The 17,335-nt window shown below is 51.3% G+C and overlaps 2 protein-coding genes across 7 annotated transcripts in view; one reads left to right on the forward strand and one right to left on the reverse strand.

The window, feature by feature from the left end:
• The window catches only part of EMC1 (ER membrane protein complex subunit 1), a 34,518-nt gene extending 34,154 nt beyond the window's left edge, over positions 1-364 (reverse strand). For all 5 annotated transcript variants that reach the window (XM_032300621.1, XM_032300620.1, XM_032300618.1 and 2 more), the window contains exon 1: positions 226-364. In XM_032300621.1, the coding sequence (XP_032156512.1) occupies positions 226-320 (95 nt within the window). In that variant the 5' untranslated portion in view covers positions 321-364. The remainder of the gene's footprint in view (positions 1-225) is intronic.
• Positions 350-7,805, forward strand: MRTO4 (MRT4 homolog, ribosome maturation factor). Of its 2 annotated transcripts, XM_032300625.1 has the most exons (8): positions 350-669; positions 3,669-3,727; positions 4,783-4,886; positions 5,896-5,977; positions 6,277-6,344; positions 6,645-6,796; positions 7,286-7,362; positions 7,490-7,805. In XM_032300625.1, exons 1-8 carry the CDS (start codon positions 642-644, stop codon positions 7,637-7,639), a joined length of 720 nt encoding a protein of 239 aa, XP_032156516.1. In that variant the 5' UTR covers positions 350-641; the 3' UTR covers positions 7,640-7,805. The 2 variants fall into 2 exon arrangements, with proteins under 2 accessions (XP_032156516.1, XP_032156517.1); XM_032300626.1 differs by lacking the exon at positions 3,669-3,727 and having other exon boundaries at positions 545-669; positions 7,490-7,790.
• Positions 7,806-17,335: the final 9,530 nt, after the last annotated feature.

Genomic DNA, 17,335 nt, shown 5'->3' on the forward strand with positions numbered 1-17,335 from the left:
AAGGATCAACTTAGAAGGAACTCTAATACTTGGTTTAAAGCTCTGCTCCCGACGACGTTAAATCCTTAATAACTTTTGAACAAGGAGCCACGTTTTCATCTTGCACTGGTCCTGCAAATTATGTAGCCAATCCTGCTACATGACAATCCCCCTACCTTTAGCAGGTAGGAGACAGGTACTGAGGAAACAGCCACTTATCTCTGAATATATTCCACACGTACGCACCAATCAAATTTGCCCACTTGATCTTCGTAGACCGCGGCCACAGAAATCAGCAGGGCAGCCCAAAGCCAGGAATAAGAAGCCCACTCCGCCGCCATGATGCGAGCGTAGGCACCGCCCGCCGCCGTCCCGGCATGCACCGCGCCGCGGCTCCACCTCCGCGGGACCAAAGAGCTGGGACCTTGTACGAGGTCCTCGGTGGGACGCTCGGGGTTCGGGGGCCGCCTGGGTACGCAGGAAGTCGCCCTACAGGCGCAAGAGAAAGCGCAGGCGACGCCTCGGCAGTGAGAGGCGGGCTGCAGCGCATATTGGGTCAGGCACACGCGAGGGGCAGCCCCCCGAGGGCCGTCCCAGAGGCCCCCGCGCCGCCGGGGTCTTAACAGGGTGCACCGTCTTCCGCCGCACGTGGATTCAACGCGATGCCCAAATCCAAGCGCGACAAGAAAGGTGGGCGAAGGGACCGTTGGGACTCTTTGGGCAACTCCGCGGGCTGGTTGCCCAGCCTGCGGTGGGGGCTTTGGGGAGGCGGAGACGCAGATAGGACGCCAGGAATATCCTCGAGGTGTTCTGCTGCCTCGCTGCGAGCTGGAATGGGGGCTTCGGGGCTGTAGAACCGCCAGAGGGAGCTGACGCCTGGTCGTGTCCAGGGAGCCGAGACTCTTTTGCCTAGTTTCAAGTGCTCTTGCAAGGCCGACTGGGCCGGGAGACAACCCCTGAGCACCCCCCACTCGTTTCGGCCCACTTTTCCCAACCTCGGCCCTTTCTCAACTTCCTGCGTTCCCGCCATCCTGGCTGCCTTTCCCCTTTCCCTTCTTCCAGCACAGGCTTGTTCGCGCTCTGGCGTTATCTGCGGTTGTTTCTGCCTGGCAGGCTTACCTCTTCGTATGGCTTGTTCTTCTTAGTTGTCAGCTAACAGGACCTCTCTGAGACAGGATCTCACTCTGTTGCCCAGGCTGGAGTGCGGTGGTGCGATCATAAGTCACTGCAGGCCGGGCACGGTGGCTTATGCCTGTAATCCCAGCACTTTGGTAGGCGAGGCGGGTGGATCATCTGAGGTCGGGAGTTCGAGACCCGCCTGGTCAATATGGTGAAATCCCATCTTTACTAAAAATACAAAAAATTAGCTGGGCGTAGTGGCGGGTGCCTGTAATCCCAGCAACTTGGGAGACTGAGGCGGGAGAATCGCTTGAACCCGGGAGGCGGAGGTTGCAATAAGCCAAGATCACACCACTGCATTCCAGCCTGGGCACGACAGAGCGAGACTCCCTCTCATAAATAAATAGATAACAAATTAAATAGATAGATAGACAGATAGATACATAGATAGATAGATAAAATAAGTCCCTGCAGCCTCGGCCTCCTGGGCTTAAGTGATCCTCCCACCTCAGCCCCCCAAGTAGCTGAGACTGCAGGCGCACCCCACCACTCCCAGCTAATTTTTCGTATTTTTAGTAAAGATGGGGTTTAACCATATTGGCCAGGCTGGTCTCAAACCAGGTTTTTTTTTTGTTTTTGTAGAGATGACTCTCAGTGTGTTGCCAAGGCTGGTCTGGAACTCCTGGGCTCAAACGACCCTCCTGCCTCAGCCTCCCAAAGTGCTGGGAGTACAGGCGTGAGCCACTACACCCGACTTGAGCACCTCTTAAGAGACCATCTTTGGCCACCTTTGCTGTGGTGGCATCTCTCCAATCCGCTCCCCAGCATATTCAAAAATATTTAGGGATCTGTAATTTTCTAGGCATTGGAGGATACAGCAGTTACACAAGAAAGGCCTATTTCTCATCAACCTTAATGTTTTAGGGGAAACACATTCCACAGAATGCTAAAAATCAGATTGAGTAAACACGGGGTGAAGAGACGGTGATGTTTTGTATAATATGGTCAGGAAAGGTCTCACTGATGAGGTGACAAATGAGCAGAAAATCGAAGAAAGGAAGTGAGCAACCTGCGGAATTGCGCACCGGTGGAAATACCTGGGAGAATGCTGTTCCAAGTAGAGGGAACGTGAAGTGAAGAGGCTCTGAAGTGGGAGCAGATTTGACATGTTTGGGACAAGAGGCCAGTGGGGTTGGACAGAAGGAGCCAAACAGAGTTGGGAAAGAGGGTTAAGCAAAGAGGGCAGGACTTCCTCAGCCTTGGTAAGGCATTGGCTTTCCTCCCTAGAGTTCAAGCAGAAGATTCATGTGATTTACCTTTACTTGTAAAGGGTCACTCTGGTTGCCTTGGTGAGACTAGCTGGGGAAGACAGGTCAGAGGGCAGGGATGGAAGCAGTGAGGCCCATATTAATCCAAGAGAGGGCGATGCTGGCTTGGATCCAAGGTATAACAGTGGAAATGATGGGAAGTGGCCAGCTATATTTCTTTTGCCCTCCTTGCCGGTATGATTGTCCTTGTCCGTGTGGTGCCTTGTTAAGAGGGGCTGAGTGCCAGGCGGGCTAAAGAAGAGAGGCCGAGGCCCCTTTGTGAGGGCACCCTGGGCTTTGCAGTTGGAGTTCTTTTAAGTGATTCTGGAACAATTTGATTCTGTGCAGAGGGCCTGGGTCAGGTCTGGCAAATGCCAAACTTTCTGGATAGAAGGTAAATTGGGTCCCAGCCATTTTTACAGTAGAGGTAACATGTTCCTCCCCAGAGAGGTGTTGCTGCATCTGTAAGTCTACACTGCAAAATTGGAGCGCAGATATGTAACAGGAGGTTGAGCCCCAGACTCGCTGTTTCACCACAGAGGACAGCGAGAGTGGACTCTGCATCATGGTTGAGAGCAGAAAGGGGCTGGGTGCAGTGGCTCACACCTATGATTCCAACAGTTTGGGAGGCTGAAGTAGGCAGATCTCTTGAGCCCAAGAGTTCGAGACCAACCCAGACCACATGGCAGAATTCATCTCTGCAAAAAATAGAAAAATCACTTGGGTATGGTGGTGGATTTCTGTGGTCCCAGACAAAATTAGCAGACCATGATGGTGTGTGTCTGTAGTCCTAACTGTGTGGGAGGATTGCCTGAGCCCAGGAGGTCAAGGCTGCAGTGAGCCGAAATTATGCCACTGCACTCCAGCCTGGGTGACAGAGTGAGACCCCATCTCAAAAAAAAAAAAAAAAGCCAAAAAAAAACAGAAAGAGGCCTGCCTCAACCGGCAGGTGAGGTCTGCCACCCAGAGCACTCCCAGCAGCAGGAACAACCTCCAGCCCTCACACTGCAACCAAGTTATTTGGGTCAGCCTGAGGAGTTAAGAAAGGCCGAGTTTGTCTAAATAGCCAGATTTATATCCAGGGATCGTCAGGCCCAAAAATGCTAATGAGTAGGCATTCCGTGGGCCCTGGAATGGTGGCTGTGTGTGCCAGAAATAATGGCCGTGAAGGCCTTGCTGCCTTTTTCTGCATGGCTGCATCCAGCTGAAGTCTCCAGTGCATCTAGATTTGTCTCTCATCATCTCTCTCCTTGTTTTCATTAGTCTCCTTAACCAAAACTGCCAAGAAAGGCTTGGAATTGAAACAAAACCTGATAGAAGAGGTAAGAGGTGGTTCTTTTTCCAGAGCTTGAAATTGTTTGGTTTATAAGGGTAGGTATAGGACTGTTGGCCAGGAGAGCATACTAGTGGGGGAGGGGGGGATTCTCCAAGCTGCTAATCCAGCCCTTTTTCCTCCAGCAGCAGCACCAGCAAAAACTTCCATAGTGATGGTTTACAGCTTTGATTAGTTCTTACTCTGTGCCCCGTCCTGCACTAAGTGTTTCAGATGTATTGTTCACTCCATCCTTGTAACATCCCTGTGATGTAGGTACTAGGTGATGATGTTGCTGTTTTGCATTTGGGGTCACTGAAGCTTAAAGAGGTTTGTTGGCCTGCCCAATGTCAAAAAAAAACAGGAGGAGGCCAGCCACAGTGGCTCACACCTGTAATCCCAGCACTTTGGGAGGCCAAGTGATCAGATAGCTTGAGTCAAGGAGTTCAAGACCAGCCTGGGCAACATGGCAAAACCTCATCTCTACAAAAAGAAAAGAGAGAAAAACTAGCTGGACTTGGTGGTACGCAGCCTGGGCAACAGAGTGAGGCCCTGTCTTTAAAAAAAAAAAAAAAATTGCTGCGGGTAGGAGACCGCACCAACCCATTGTCTGTAGTGCGTCTGACCTGCCAACCTGGGCTGCAGGCTAGGTGAAGACTGTCTCCTCCTGCAGGCTCCACTCCTGGAGGCCACCTCATGGTGGTTTTGGCCAGCACTGCGTGCAGAGCAGTACCGATTAGCTGCCTCCCCTTGTAACACTGAGGCTGCATGTGGCAGGAGCCTTGCTGGTGTGGGTAACAGCTGATCGTCAGTTCCACTGTTGGTCTTAGATAAGTCAGAGACCTGGGAAAGGCTGTGGGGTGTAGATCCATGGCTCAGCCTCCCCTGTAGTTGGCGATCCTAATTTCAGTAACGGAGGTGGGAGACAACCAAATGAGAGGCCTCCAGTTCTTCCAGTTTCCATAGTTATCTGGGGCCCAGAGCAGATTCATTCCCATCTGCGGTCAGAGTAGTGCCCATCGTATTCTGCTGCTTGAACTCAGAGCGTTGTGAATTGTCCCACAGCTTCGGAAATGTGTGGACACCTACAAGTACCTTTTCATCTTCTCTGTGGCCAACATGAGGAATAGCAAGCTGAAGGACATCCGGAACGCCTGGAAGCACAGCCGGTGAGCGGGCAGGGGGAGAAAGGCCCTTCTGAGTGGGGACACCAGCCTGCTCTCAGTCAAAGCACAGGAGCAACTTCTGACCCTTTAGGTGCCTGGGTCATGCTGCTGACACTTTGGTAAGGACAAAGTGCTACCTGCTACTGAAGGGCACTGCTTTTTCACTGTTAAAGCTGGTCTTGGGCCGGGCGCAGTAGCTCACGCCTGTAATCCCAGCACTTTAGGGGGCTGAGGCAGGCGGATCACCTGAGCTCAGGAGATCGAGACCAGCCTGGCCAACATGGCAAAACCCCTTCTCTACTAAAAATACAAAAATTAGCCTGGTGTGGTGGTGAACGCCTGTAATCCCAATACTCGGGAGGCTGAGGCAGAAGAATCACTTGAACCCATGAGGCAGAGATTGCAGTGAGCTGCACCATTGCACTCCAGCCTGCGAGACAGCATGAGACTCCATCTCAAAAAAAAAAAAAAAAAAGCAGGTCTTGGACTGAACCTTTAGGAGGCAGGACTTGGCAGTTACTCAAGAGATGTTTGAGAGGTGGTCCTTTCAGGAAAAGTGGCCCTTTAATCCTGGAGTCTGGACGGTTTAGGAGTATCACATGAATTTTAGAATGTCAGTACATGCACTGGAACACAGCGACCCCGGAGTAGGATGCAGGAACCACGTGGCGAGTTTCTGTCCTGGGGCAGGTGGCCCTGGTGGTGGTCTCTTGCCACACCAGCTGTGCTTCACCTGTTAACATGCCTCCTTCATACATCCAGACTGGGAACCGGTACAAAATGCTCATGATGGGCTGAGACACAGACTGTTGCCATGTCAGGGGTTTGTGGGTGGGGGCATAATGAAAGGGACCCTGAGCGGGAGATTGTGTGGCCAGGCAGCATGGAGGAGTGGGTGCCACTGGCTCAGCCTGGGCCTGAGCTCACTGGGGACTAGAGCAGCTTTGCAGGTAGCTGAGGGATGGAGAGGGCAGGGTACTTCCTTCACAGAACGCTCTTTCTCCTGTGGTAGGATGTTCTTTGGCAAAAACAAGGTGATGATGGTGGCCTTGGGTCGGAGCCCATCTGATGAGTACAAGGACAACCTGCACCAGGTAAGTCGCCAATCCTCACAGGAAGGGGCTGAGGCAAGGCCGCCTTCTCTCCCGCTACTCCCACGTGACAGCCTCCCCAGCCCTTGGCAGCTCCATGGCTCAGCGAGCAGGTCCTGGCTTAAAGCTCTCCCTTCACCACCAGACCAGGGAATAGCACACTTCCTGCCTCCCACTCCTTCCCGCTGTGACAATCAGAAACATCTTTAGATGTTACCAAATGTCCCCTGGTGGCCAAAAACGTGTCTAGAAGAGAAGCACTACTCTAATGTGACCCCGCCGGCCTCACTGTCGATTTGTAGGTCAGCAAAAAGCTGAGGGGCGAAGTGGGTCTCCTGTTCACCAACCGCACAAAGGAGGAGGTGAATGAGTAAGTACTCCTGAGGAATGGAGGGGAAGAGGAGGGTGAGAGGGGATTTCAGGGAAGGAATGATGCGGGGACTTCCTTCCGTGTGGGGGGCATCCAGTTGGAACCACTCCTGGAAGCCCGTCACTGAGCTTGTGGCCTGGGACCACAGCCCTCTCTGCCCTCTCCAGCATGGTGCGCTGGGCTGGCTGGCTGGCTTCTATGATGGGAGAAGGCCCAGGACCACAGGACACTTGGGGAACCTGACACGTGGGCTGGTGGTGTGGCCAGGAGTATCCTCTTACCACTTCTCTTTTCCCTTAGATGGTTCATGAAATACACAGAAATGGACTATGCCCGAGCTGGTAACAAAGCAACTTTCACTGTGAGCTTGGACTCGGGGCCCCTGGAGCAGTTCCCCCACTCTATGGAGCCGCAGCTCAGGCAGCTGGGCCTGCCCACCACCCTCAAGAGAGGTATGGACAGCCCTGGAGCCAAAAGGTCACAGCCCAGAGTCCAAGAGCACAGGCCTGCAAGCTCTTCCCTTTCTAGCTGAGCAGGTTATTTCTACAAGCCTCCATTTTCTCATGTGAAAATGGAGCTAAGAGTGCCCGCCTCGCAGTTGGGGTGAAAGCAGACAGTAACTTAGAGCCAGAATGCAGCCCTTGAGGGACATCAGGGGCCTGGCACCTGTTTAAAAAAAAAAAAAAGAGAATCAAAAACTTAGCCATGGTGGTGTGTGCCTGTGGTCCTAGCTATATGGGAGGCTGAGGCAAGAGGATCACTCAAGCCCAGGAGGTCGAGGCTGCAGCGAATCAAGGGACCTCACAGAGGCAGCCACTGCCCAGTGTGTGTTAGAGCTGCGGGGAAGGCGGGTGGCCAGTTGGAATTCTCCCAACTTGGCAGCACAGAGAGGGCTCTGCAGACCCCTGGGCCAGAGGTAACTGGGGACCCCCCTCCTGCAGGTGTGGTGACCCTGCTGTCAGACTACGAGGTGTGCAAGGAGGGTGACGTGCTGACCCCGGAGCAGGCACGCGTCCTGGTGAGTGTGGCCCCTGAGGGCCCTGGCAGGAGGGGCCGCTGCCTTTCCTCTGCCTGCGGAGAACGCCCCCCTGCACTTCTGAATACCTTCATTCCTCCTGATGCTTTGTTTCCTTTGTCTCTTGCAGAAGCTTTTTGGGTATGAGATGGCTGAATTCAAGGTGACCATTAAATACATGTGGGACTCACAGTCGGGAAGGTTCCAGCAGATGGGAGATGACTTGCCAGAAAGCGCATCTGAGTCCGCAGAAGACTCAGAGTCAGAAGACAGTGACTGAAAGAGACTCAGGACCGAAGGTCTCCTGGAGCCTTCGGGGTCTCACTGGACCATGCAGGACTGCTGCCACCCCTCTAGAGAGAGCAGCTTTTTGTTTGGCTGTGCACAGGGTACATAATGGGCACTGAGGTCCTGTAAAGAATAAAACTTTGTAGGATGTCTCCCTGGAGACAAGGGGGATCTTTCTTAGGAAAGAGGCCTTTGGTGAGCCCAGGAGTTTGAAACCAGCCTGGGCAATTCAGCAAGATCCCGTCTCTACAAAAAAATGAAAAAATTAGCTAGGCGTGGTGGCACACGCCTGTGATCCCCGCTACTCTGGAGAATGAGGTGGGAGAATTGCGTAAGCCTGGATGTTTGAGGCTCGGTGAGCCGTGATCATGACCCTGCACTCCAGCCTGGGCGGCCGTCGCACTTGCTCTGCTTGGATTGCCGTGGTTTGCCCTGTCAGCCAGCTTCCCCCACTGGCTGCCTCGGGACTGCTGTGGATAACACAGCTCCATGCCAGAGCTGGAGCTTCTCCTCTTCAGCCCTGGGTACCCCTTGGCAGAAGGATTTGCTGAGGAAATTTAGGTGTCCTCCCAGCCCTCCACACCAGGGCTGCAGATCTGGCAGATGCCAGGAAGATAGGCTTGAGCTGAGACAAGAGTGGAGTCAACAGCGGGAGTTGAGAGCCAGTGTCTAAAGTTCCATGGCATCCTGGGAGGTTTTATTCTTGGTGACCTAATGGTAGGTTTTGTCCACCTTGTTCTATTTGGTTTTGGTTTTGGTTTTTCCCCTCTGTTTTTAAATTTTAAATAGGGATGGAGTTTTGCCATATTGCCCAGGCTGGTCTCCAACTCCTGAGCTCAAGCGATCTGCCCACCTTGGCCTCCCAAAGTGCTGGGATTACAGGTGTGAGCCACCGCACCTAGCCCATATTGTTCTGTTTGTATTTCATGAAAGCGGTTTTGAATGAGAGCAAATCGGCTTCAGGGTTACGGCGGCCCTCTTCTCTGCCATGCATGGAAGAGAGCTACCTCCAGCCCCGCTGTTGAGAGGTCAGGCCGCATCCCAGGGTGTGGGGGGGCGACCTTCACAAGGGCGTTGTGCCGACAACCTCTCACTGCCTCTGCTCTTTGAAGACTTCATACTCCTGCCTGCTTCTCACCAAGCCCTTGGGAAGGACAGCAAGAAGTGGACTTCCGGCGGAAGAGGAAACGAATTCACCAGGGTCACCCAGCCTGGGCCAGGTGAAGTGCCAGCCTTAGCAGGAAATGCTGAGGGAGAGCTCAGGCCCAGCCTTCTCGCCTCGGGAGGGTGGCTGGGAGGACCGCGGGAGTGTAGCGGACAGTCTGCAAACTGAGCTGAGGGGAAAGCAGCCTAAAACCACTGAAGGCCACAACTTACCAGGGGGAGAAGATGAAAGGTGGCAGGTGGTGCGCTCCGCACCTGAGCCAGGTCTAGCCAGGCCTAGAGGAAGTAGTGGGACGTTCAGGTGCCAGGCTTGATCAACCACCTCCATGACAGCTGACTCCAGATGTCCTTCCTCTGCTGCTGCCAATTTCTCCAGCTGCTCCAGCCAGGATGAGCACGTCCCCATGGACACCCTGCAAGGGAGACAGCTAGACTTCAACACACTTCCGCTGCACAGTGACTCAACATGCCCCTCCCAGCCATGGCCCCGCCGCTGTTTGGGCTCTGGTTATTTATGTATGCCTTGTATTACTGCCTGCAAACAGCCGTGGCCATTGGGCTCTGAAGCCCTGTCTCCACTCTGTCTCAGCTGCAGACAGCTGACTTCAGAGCTGCTGACTTCTGCTCAACAGCTGGGTAAACCCGGGTCAGTGATCCAGCCCTTCAACTTCAAACCTCCTTTACTTTTCAGGCTGCTTGTCTGAATTAGAAATTGTGTGAAGTACTTTGCCTCCAGGCCTGGCACTTAATAGGTACTCATTTAAAGGGGAGCCATAGCCATATAATACCCAAGCTGGAGAAGGGGGTTAGGGACAGCAGGCAGAGGGAAGCCCCGCCACTACACATGGGGTTGGACTCTGTCTCCAGGGGGGGCAGTCTGGGACCCAGTAAAGGCTAATGATTAAAACCACAGGTTTCAGGCAGTGGCTCACACCTGTAATCCCAGCAATTTGGGATACTAAGGTAGGAGGATTGCTTGAGCCCAAGGACTCAAGACCAGCCCAGGCAACATAGTAAGAAACCCCATCTCTACAAAAAATAGAAAAATTAGTCACATGGTGGTGTATGCCTGTGGTCCCAGCTACACAGGAGACTGAGGCGGAGGATTGTCTGAACCCTGGAAGTCAAGGTCACAGTGAACTATGATCAAGCTGCTGCACTCCAGCCTGGATGACAGAGGAAGACTCTGTCCCCCCAAAAAGAAAAAAGTTAGTTTCAGTCAAACCCACATTCATTCCCTACCACACGTAAGCTGTGGGACCCTAGTCAAGTGAAATTGCTCTGAGCCAGTTTCCTCATGTAAAACTGAGGTGATCATACTTAACAGGGCCATTGCAATAACGTGTTGGTGACCTGGCCACTTAAGTAATCTAAGAACAGGTTTATCACCCGAAAGAACTGGGCCGTGCAGAGCTTTCATAGGAAGAAAAGGACCTATCTCAGAAATGACCAAATGACTGCATAGCCCTCGCAGCTTCCCCGTTCCCCACACCCCCGCAAAATTTGAGAGAAGCATCTGAGCATCTAGAGACAGCTGGGTTACCTGCAGCTTGTGAGCATTCCTTCCATTGCAAGGCAGCCAAGGTCATGCTGGGGCACTGGTGCTATACACATCCTGGTGGTGCTCCTTCCAGAAGCTGGGTGGGGAGAGGGAATGGCACAGAGGTCAGTACTTGGGGTCATCCCAGGGTGGTTGCCCACACCCAGGTCCCTGAAGCACTGAGGGGCTAATGGCTTCTAAGTAGACATCTTACGTATCTGAGCATCAGAATATATGCAGGCTCCTGGGCCCCTCATCCATGTTCTTGGATGGGTAGAGGGGAGGCAGTGGGCAGGAATCCTTGCATTTGGCCAGCTATCATGGCCACACCTGTAGTCCCAGCACTTTAGGAGGCAAAAGAGGGATGAGAACCCCTAGTCCCAGCTGCATTGGAGGCTGGCACAGGAAGATTACTTGAGTCTGGGAGGTCGAGGCTGCAGGGAGTGGTGATGGAGCTCCTGCACACCATCCTGGAGGACAGAGTGAGACTCCATTTCAAAAAACCCTAGCATTTAACCTTTTCACCAGGTGTCAAACACCCCACCACCTTGGGTCCCCTGAGCGCCTACAACAGCACAACTGTGTACCCTAGGGGACACGAGTCCTGATCTCCAGTTCTGGCTCTGTGGCCTTAGCTGAGCCATCTGCCTCACCTGCTTCGTGAGGAAAGGAAATGCCCCATGCCAGCCCCATGAGCCACATGCCAAGTAGAAAGGTGCTAAGGGGCCTGGCCAGCTTTGCATGCTGTGAGGAACAGATGGGATGAAGCCCATCAGGCCTTGAGTCTCCAGGGCTGTATCCTGGGCCCTACAGTGTGAAAAGCTTGACAAACCTCCGCTTAGGACAGTGGCTCCTCAACCTGACCAGGATTATCAGAAACACTTGGGGGTAGTTCCACATAAGGATTTAAATCACAGCCTTGCACATAAGGTGAACCCAAATTGGATGCCACTGCCTAAGTCCTTGGCCATTTCCACAAAACTATGACTGGTCCCACTTGCATGTAGTTTGGCTTGCTTCCGCCTTCCAGGGGGAGAAAACAAAAAGAAGGAATAAATCACATTGTGCACAAAAATTAACCTTGCAGATGCGGCTTTTGTAAATCTAGAAAGATTAGGAGCTTTCCAGCAGCCCACAACATCTAAATTTGATACATTAAGGAATAGCGATAAAGGGTGTAGCTTTTTTTAAAGGGGAGATGAGGGTCTCGCGTTGATACCCAGGCCAAACTCCTGAGCTCAAGCAGTCCTCCTGCCTTGGCCTCCCAAGACTGGAACTACAGGCACAGGACACCGTGCAGGGCTAGTTTTTTAATTTTTTTTTTTTGAAAAAAAGACAGTGTCACTGTCTTGCCCAGGCCGGTCTCAAACTCCTGGGCTCAAGCGATCCACCTACGTATCCCAAAGTGTTGGGATGATAAGCGTGAGCCACCGCTCCCAGCCAAGTGTATACTTTAGAGATAACGCAGCAGTTAACTGCTAGAGGAAAAGAAAGCCGCAAGAATTTCTAAAAGTTGCCTCTGAGGAATGAGACTTGGAAAGCGTCAGCTTTTAACCACGGGCACATACCACTTTGATAAATTTTTCAAAATTTAAAACATACAGTGGGTGTGGTGGCTCCCAGTTTGCATATATAAACTGCTTTCCATCCAATTCATGGAATCAGAGGAAAGCTTTTGGAACTGTTTTGTCAGAGGTGAAGTGTCTAGGCTGGGCGCAGTGGCTCATGCCTGTAATCCCAGCACTTTGGGAAGCCAAGGTGAGTGGATCACCTGAGCTCAGGAGTTCGAGACCAGCCTGGCTAACATGGTGAACCCTCATCTCTAAAAAAAAGAAGCAGCATCATCTAACTGTTCTGAATGCTGTTTCAAATTCAGTGAATAAAGCTCAACATTGAGGATAGAAATTTGTTTCTGCAGTGGACATACACTTACAAATGCCATGGTAAAAATAGCCTTATTAAATTAAAAATCTGGCCGAGTGTGGTGGCTCATGCCTGTAATCTCAGTACTTTGGGAGGCCGAGGCAGGTAGATCACGAGGTCAGGAGATCAAGACCATCCTGACTAACAGGGTGAAACCGTCTCTACTTAAAAAAAAAAAAAATTAGCCAGGCATGGTGGCACATGCCTGTAGTCCCAGAGGCTGAGGCAGGAGAATTGCTTGAACCTGGGAGGCAGAGGTTGCAGTGAGCTGAGATCGCACCACTGTACTCCAGCCTGGCTGGCAGGGCAAGACTCCATCTCAAAAGTAAAAAGAAAAATTAAAAGTCCATGCAGCCGGGCGCGGTGGCTCAAGCCTGTAATCCCAGCACTTTGGGAGGCCGAGGCGGGTGGATCACGAGGTCAAGAGATCGAGACCATCCTGGTCAACATGGTGAAACCCCGTCTCTACTAAAAATACAAAAATTAGCTGGGCATGGTGGCGCATGCCTGTAATCCCAGCTACTCAGGAGGCTGAGGCAGGAGAATTGCCGGGACCCAGGAGGCGGAGGTTGCGGTGAGCCGAGATCACGCCATTGCACTCCAGCCTGGGTAACAAGAGTGAAACTCCGTCTCAAAAAAAAAAAAAAAAAAAGTCCATGCAGCAGAAATGTACTTGTTCATAAGCCATTATGGAACCTAGTGCTCTTACTTTCATGTTGCTTCTGAAATGTATTCAGAATGGCCAAATATGAGACACTGGCGAGGCCAATCAGCCCAGTTGCTGGGAACAAGCAGGTCAGAAATGAAGCAAGTGGGGCCACTCGTGGCCCTCTCTGCAGTGTGAAGTTTCAGGAGCCCCCCTCCTTGTGAATTCCCATGTGCAAAATCTCTACCACCTCCTTCTCCAGTCTTTTATACAGTACAGACCAGCACAGACCAGTTTCCTTAGTTTGAGGATGATTATATTAGACGTGCCCAGGTGCGGAGGCTCATGCCTGTAATCCCAGCACTTTGAGAGGCCGAGGCAGGTGGATTACGTGAGCTCAAGAGTTCAACACTAGCCTGGGCAACATGGTGAAACCCCGTCTCTACCAAAATACAAAAAATTATCCAGGTGTGGTGGCGTGCAGCTGTAGTCCCAGCTACTCGGGAGGCTGAGGCGGAAGAATTGCTTGAATGCAGGAGGCGGAGGTTGCAGTGAGCGGAGATTGCCCCACTGCACTCCAGCTTAGTGACAGAGCTGAACTCCAGCCTGGTGACAGAGCAACACTCCGTCTCCAAAAAAAAAAAAAAAGAGAGAGAGATGCTCTCCAGATCCAGCTCTGCTCCTTCAAGTATTTTTGTTCATCCTCACTTATTTGTTTTTAAATTAACAAACACAAATTGTGTATATACTCAAGGTGCTGTTTGGGAATTGTCTCTTGGAGAAGCTCTTTCAATATGAAATGACCAGGGGAGGAAGTGGAGTGGGAAAAAAGAGAAAAATATATTTGAAATGGCTGAATTCAAGTGGCCATCAACTATTTTGAGATATAGTATCCAGAAGATTTTAACAGATGGGATGTGATGGCAGAGAGTACATCCCTGATGGGGATACTCAAGAAGTCTCAGCAGCTCCTGGGGCTCATCTCGACTTGACCACTCAGGACTGTTGCTCCCAGTGTGAAGAGTTTATTTCCACCGAGCGCGGTGGCTCTCACCTGTTAATCCCAGCACTTTGGGAGGCCAAGGCAGGCAGATCACCTGAGGTCAGGAATTCAAGACCAGCCTGACCAACATGGAGAAACCCCGTCTCTACTAAAAATACAAAAAATTAGCTGGGTGTGGTGACACATGCCTGTAATCCCAGCTACTCAGGAGGCTGAGGCAAGAGAATCGTTTGAACCCAGGAGGCAGAGGTTGCAGTGAGCCAAGATTGCACCATTGCACTCCAGCCTGGGCAACAAGAGCAAAAGTGTCACCTAAAAAAAAAAAAGTTTGTTTCCTAAGATAAGCACCCCATACTCTCACATGCACTTTGCAATAGTGTCTTTGACTCTCCTCCCAAGACACAAGTGATGCTATAGACTTCTGAGGCTTGGGCATAAAAGGCCACACAGCTTCTGCCTAGTTTTCTTGGGATGTTCTCCCTTGGAAGCCACATGCAGAGGTGACATGTGTGCCGGTTGATGACAGCAGCTGATAAGTGAATGTCTCCACGCAACTCTTGCCTCCAGCTGCTAAATCACATCTCGGATACTGGGGAACAGATGAAGCTTCCCCACTGAGTTCTACCAAACAGCAGGTTTGCCACCACCCAGCAAATTTTTGTGTATTTCATCAAGATGGGATTTCACCACGTCGCCCAGGCTGGTCTTGAACTCCTGGGTTCAAGCAATCTCCTAGGCCTACCAAATTTCTGTGATTACAGGCATGAGCCACCATGCCCTGCCTGTTTTGTTTTTCAAAATCAACTGTATTGAGACATAATTCAGACACTATAAAGTTGACCTACTTAAAGTGTATGATTTGGTCAGGCACGCTGGCTCACACCTTGGCTATCCTGGGTGCTCTGAATTTCCCTATGAATTTTTAAACCAGTTTGTCAATTTCTGTGCTTAAAAAGAAGAAAAAAGCTGACTGGGCGTGGTGGCTCAGGCCTATAATCCCAGCATTCTGGGAGACCGAGGTGGGAGGATCATCTGAAGTCAGGAGTTTGAAACCAACCTGGCCAACATGGCAAAACCCCATCCACAAAAAGTGCAAAAATTAGCCAGATGTGGTAGCGCATGACTGTAATTCCAGCTACTCAGAAGGCTGAGGCAGGAGAACCACTTGAACCCGGGAGGTGGATGCTGCAGTGAGCGAAGATGCCCCCACTGTAGTGTAGCCTGGGAGACAGACTCCATCTCTGAACAACAACAACAAAAAAAAATAGCAGCTGGAATTTGGATGGACAGAGATTGTGCTGAATTTCCTCATCAACTTGGGAGATTCTGTCATATTAAGCAACTCAATTTTGGGTGTGCTTTTTTGTCCAAAGATAACTGGCCTGATGCAGGCCACCCTGCATCAGGGAGTATCTATGTTGTATGGATAAAAACAATGAGGGAGTAATTTCTCTTTTTTTTTTTTTTTTTTTGAGACGGAGTTTCGCTCATGTTACCTAGGCTGGAGTGCAATGGCGCTATCTCGGCTCACCGCAACCTCCGCCTCCTGGGTTCAGGCAATTCTCCTGCCTCAGCCTCCTGAGTAGCTGGGATTACAGGCACACGCCACCATGCCCAGCTAATTTTTTGTATTTTTAGTAGAGACGGGGTTTCACCGTGTTGACCAGGATGGTCTCGATCTCTTGACCTCGTGATCCACCCGCCTCGGCCTCCCAAAGTACTGGGATTACAGGCATGAGCCACCGCGCCCGGCGGGAGTAATTTCTTTTCATAAAGAATAAATTTCGTCTGCAGGTGTCTCCCTCTGGTCAGCAAACGGGACCTCTTTTTGGGTCAGGCTTTTGGATCAGTGGTGTTATCTACATTTCCAAGTTGGGCCCCTTTCATCACCTTCAGGGGCTGCTCCCTGAAGGGCTGCCTGCTGCCCTGCCCAGGGCTGCGGGGATTTTGCTGCAATAGTCACACAGCAACCACCAAACCTGGGCTTTTTCTTCTCCAGCCTTGAGTGCCTCCTGTTTGAAGTAGAGGTGAGGAAAATGTGGACCCCACTGCCCTTGCCCCCATACCCAACAAAAAGAAGCCCAGAACCACCACTGAGGAGGTTATGGATGAAGAGACAGGAAGCTTTAGTTGACAAGAGGAAGCCACTGCTGAGATCGAGCGTGGTAGAAACATTCCACACTGGGCCGGCGTGGTGGCTCACTCCTGTGATCCCAGCACTCTGGGAGGCTGAGGCGGTTGGATCACCTGAGTACAGGAGTTCGAGACCAGCCTGGCCAACATGATAAAACCCCTGTCTCTACTCAAATACAAAAATTAGCCAGGCTTGATACCATGTTCCTGTAATCCCCGCTACTCAAGAGACTGAGGCAGGAGAATTTCTTGAACCCGGAAGGCAGAAGTTGGAGTAAGCCAAGATTGTGCCGTTGCACTCTAGACTAGGCAACAGAGCAAGACGTCGTCTCAAAAAAAAAAAAAAAAGTTCCACACTGATATGGCTTGGATGTTTTCTCCCCTTCAAATCTCATGTTGAAATGTGACCTCCAATGTTGGAAGTGGGCCTTGTGGGAGATATTTGGGTCACTGGGGTGGATCCCTCATGAATGGCTTGGTGCTGTCCTCATGATGATAAATTCTCCCTCTCTTAGTTCACAGGAGACCTGGTTGTTTAAAAGAACCTGGCACCATCTCCCTCCCTCTTGCTCCCCCTCTTGCCATGTGACGCATCCGCTCCCTTTTTGCCAGTCCACCAAGATTGCGTCATGCTTTTTGTACAGCCAGCAGAACTGTGAGCCAAAGAAATCTCCTTTCTTTATAAATTACTCAGGCTCTGGTATTCCTTTATAGTAACATAAATGGACGAACACAAAAAATTGGTATGGAGGAGTGCAGCATTACGATAACAGTAACTGAAAATGCAGGTTGGAAGCAGCTTTGGAACTGGGAAATGGGCAAAGGTTGGAAGAGGTTGGAGGGCTCAGTAGATGACAGGAAGGTTAGGGAAAGTTTGGAACTTCTTAGAGACTTGTTAAGTAGTTGTGACAAAAATGCTAATAGAAATACAGACAATGAGGCTGGGCCCGGTGGCTCCCGCCTGTAATCCCAGCACTTTGCAAGGCTGAGGCAGGCAGATCACGAGGTCAGAAGTTTGAGAGCAGCCTGGTCAACATGGTGAAACCCCATCTCTATTAAAAAGACAAAAATTAGGCCGGGCGCGGTGGCTCACGCCTGTAATCCCAGTACTTTGGGAGGCCGAGGTGGGTGGATCACGAGGTCAAGAGATCGAGACCATCCTGGTCAACATGGTGAAACCCCGTCTCTACTAAAAATACAAAAAAATCAGCTGGGCATGCGCCACCATGCCCAGCTGATTTTTTTGTATTTTTAGTAGAGACGGGGTTTCACCATGTTG

The sequence above is a fragment of the Sapajus apella genome, unplaced genomic scaffold (assembly GCF_009761245.1).
Source record: "Sapajus apella isolate SASKATOON/1434 unplaced genomic scaffold, GSC_monkey_1.0 scaffold43, whole genome shotgun sequence".
In the NCBI taxonomy this organism is placed as follows: domain Eukaryota; kingdom Metazoa; phylum Chordata; class Mammalia; order Primates; family Cebidae; genus Sapajus; species Sapajus apella.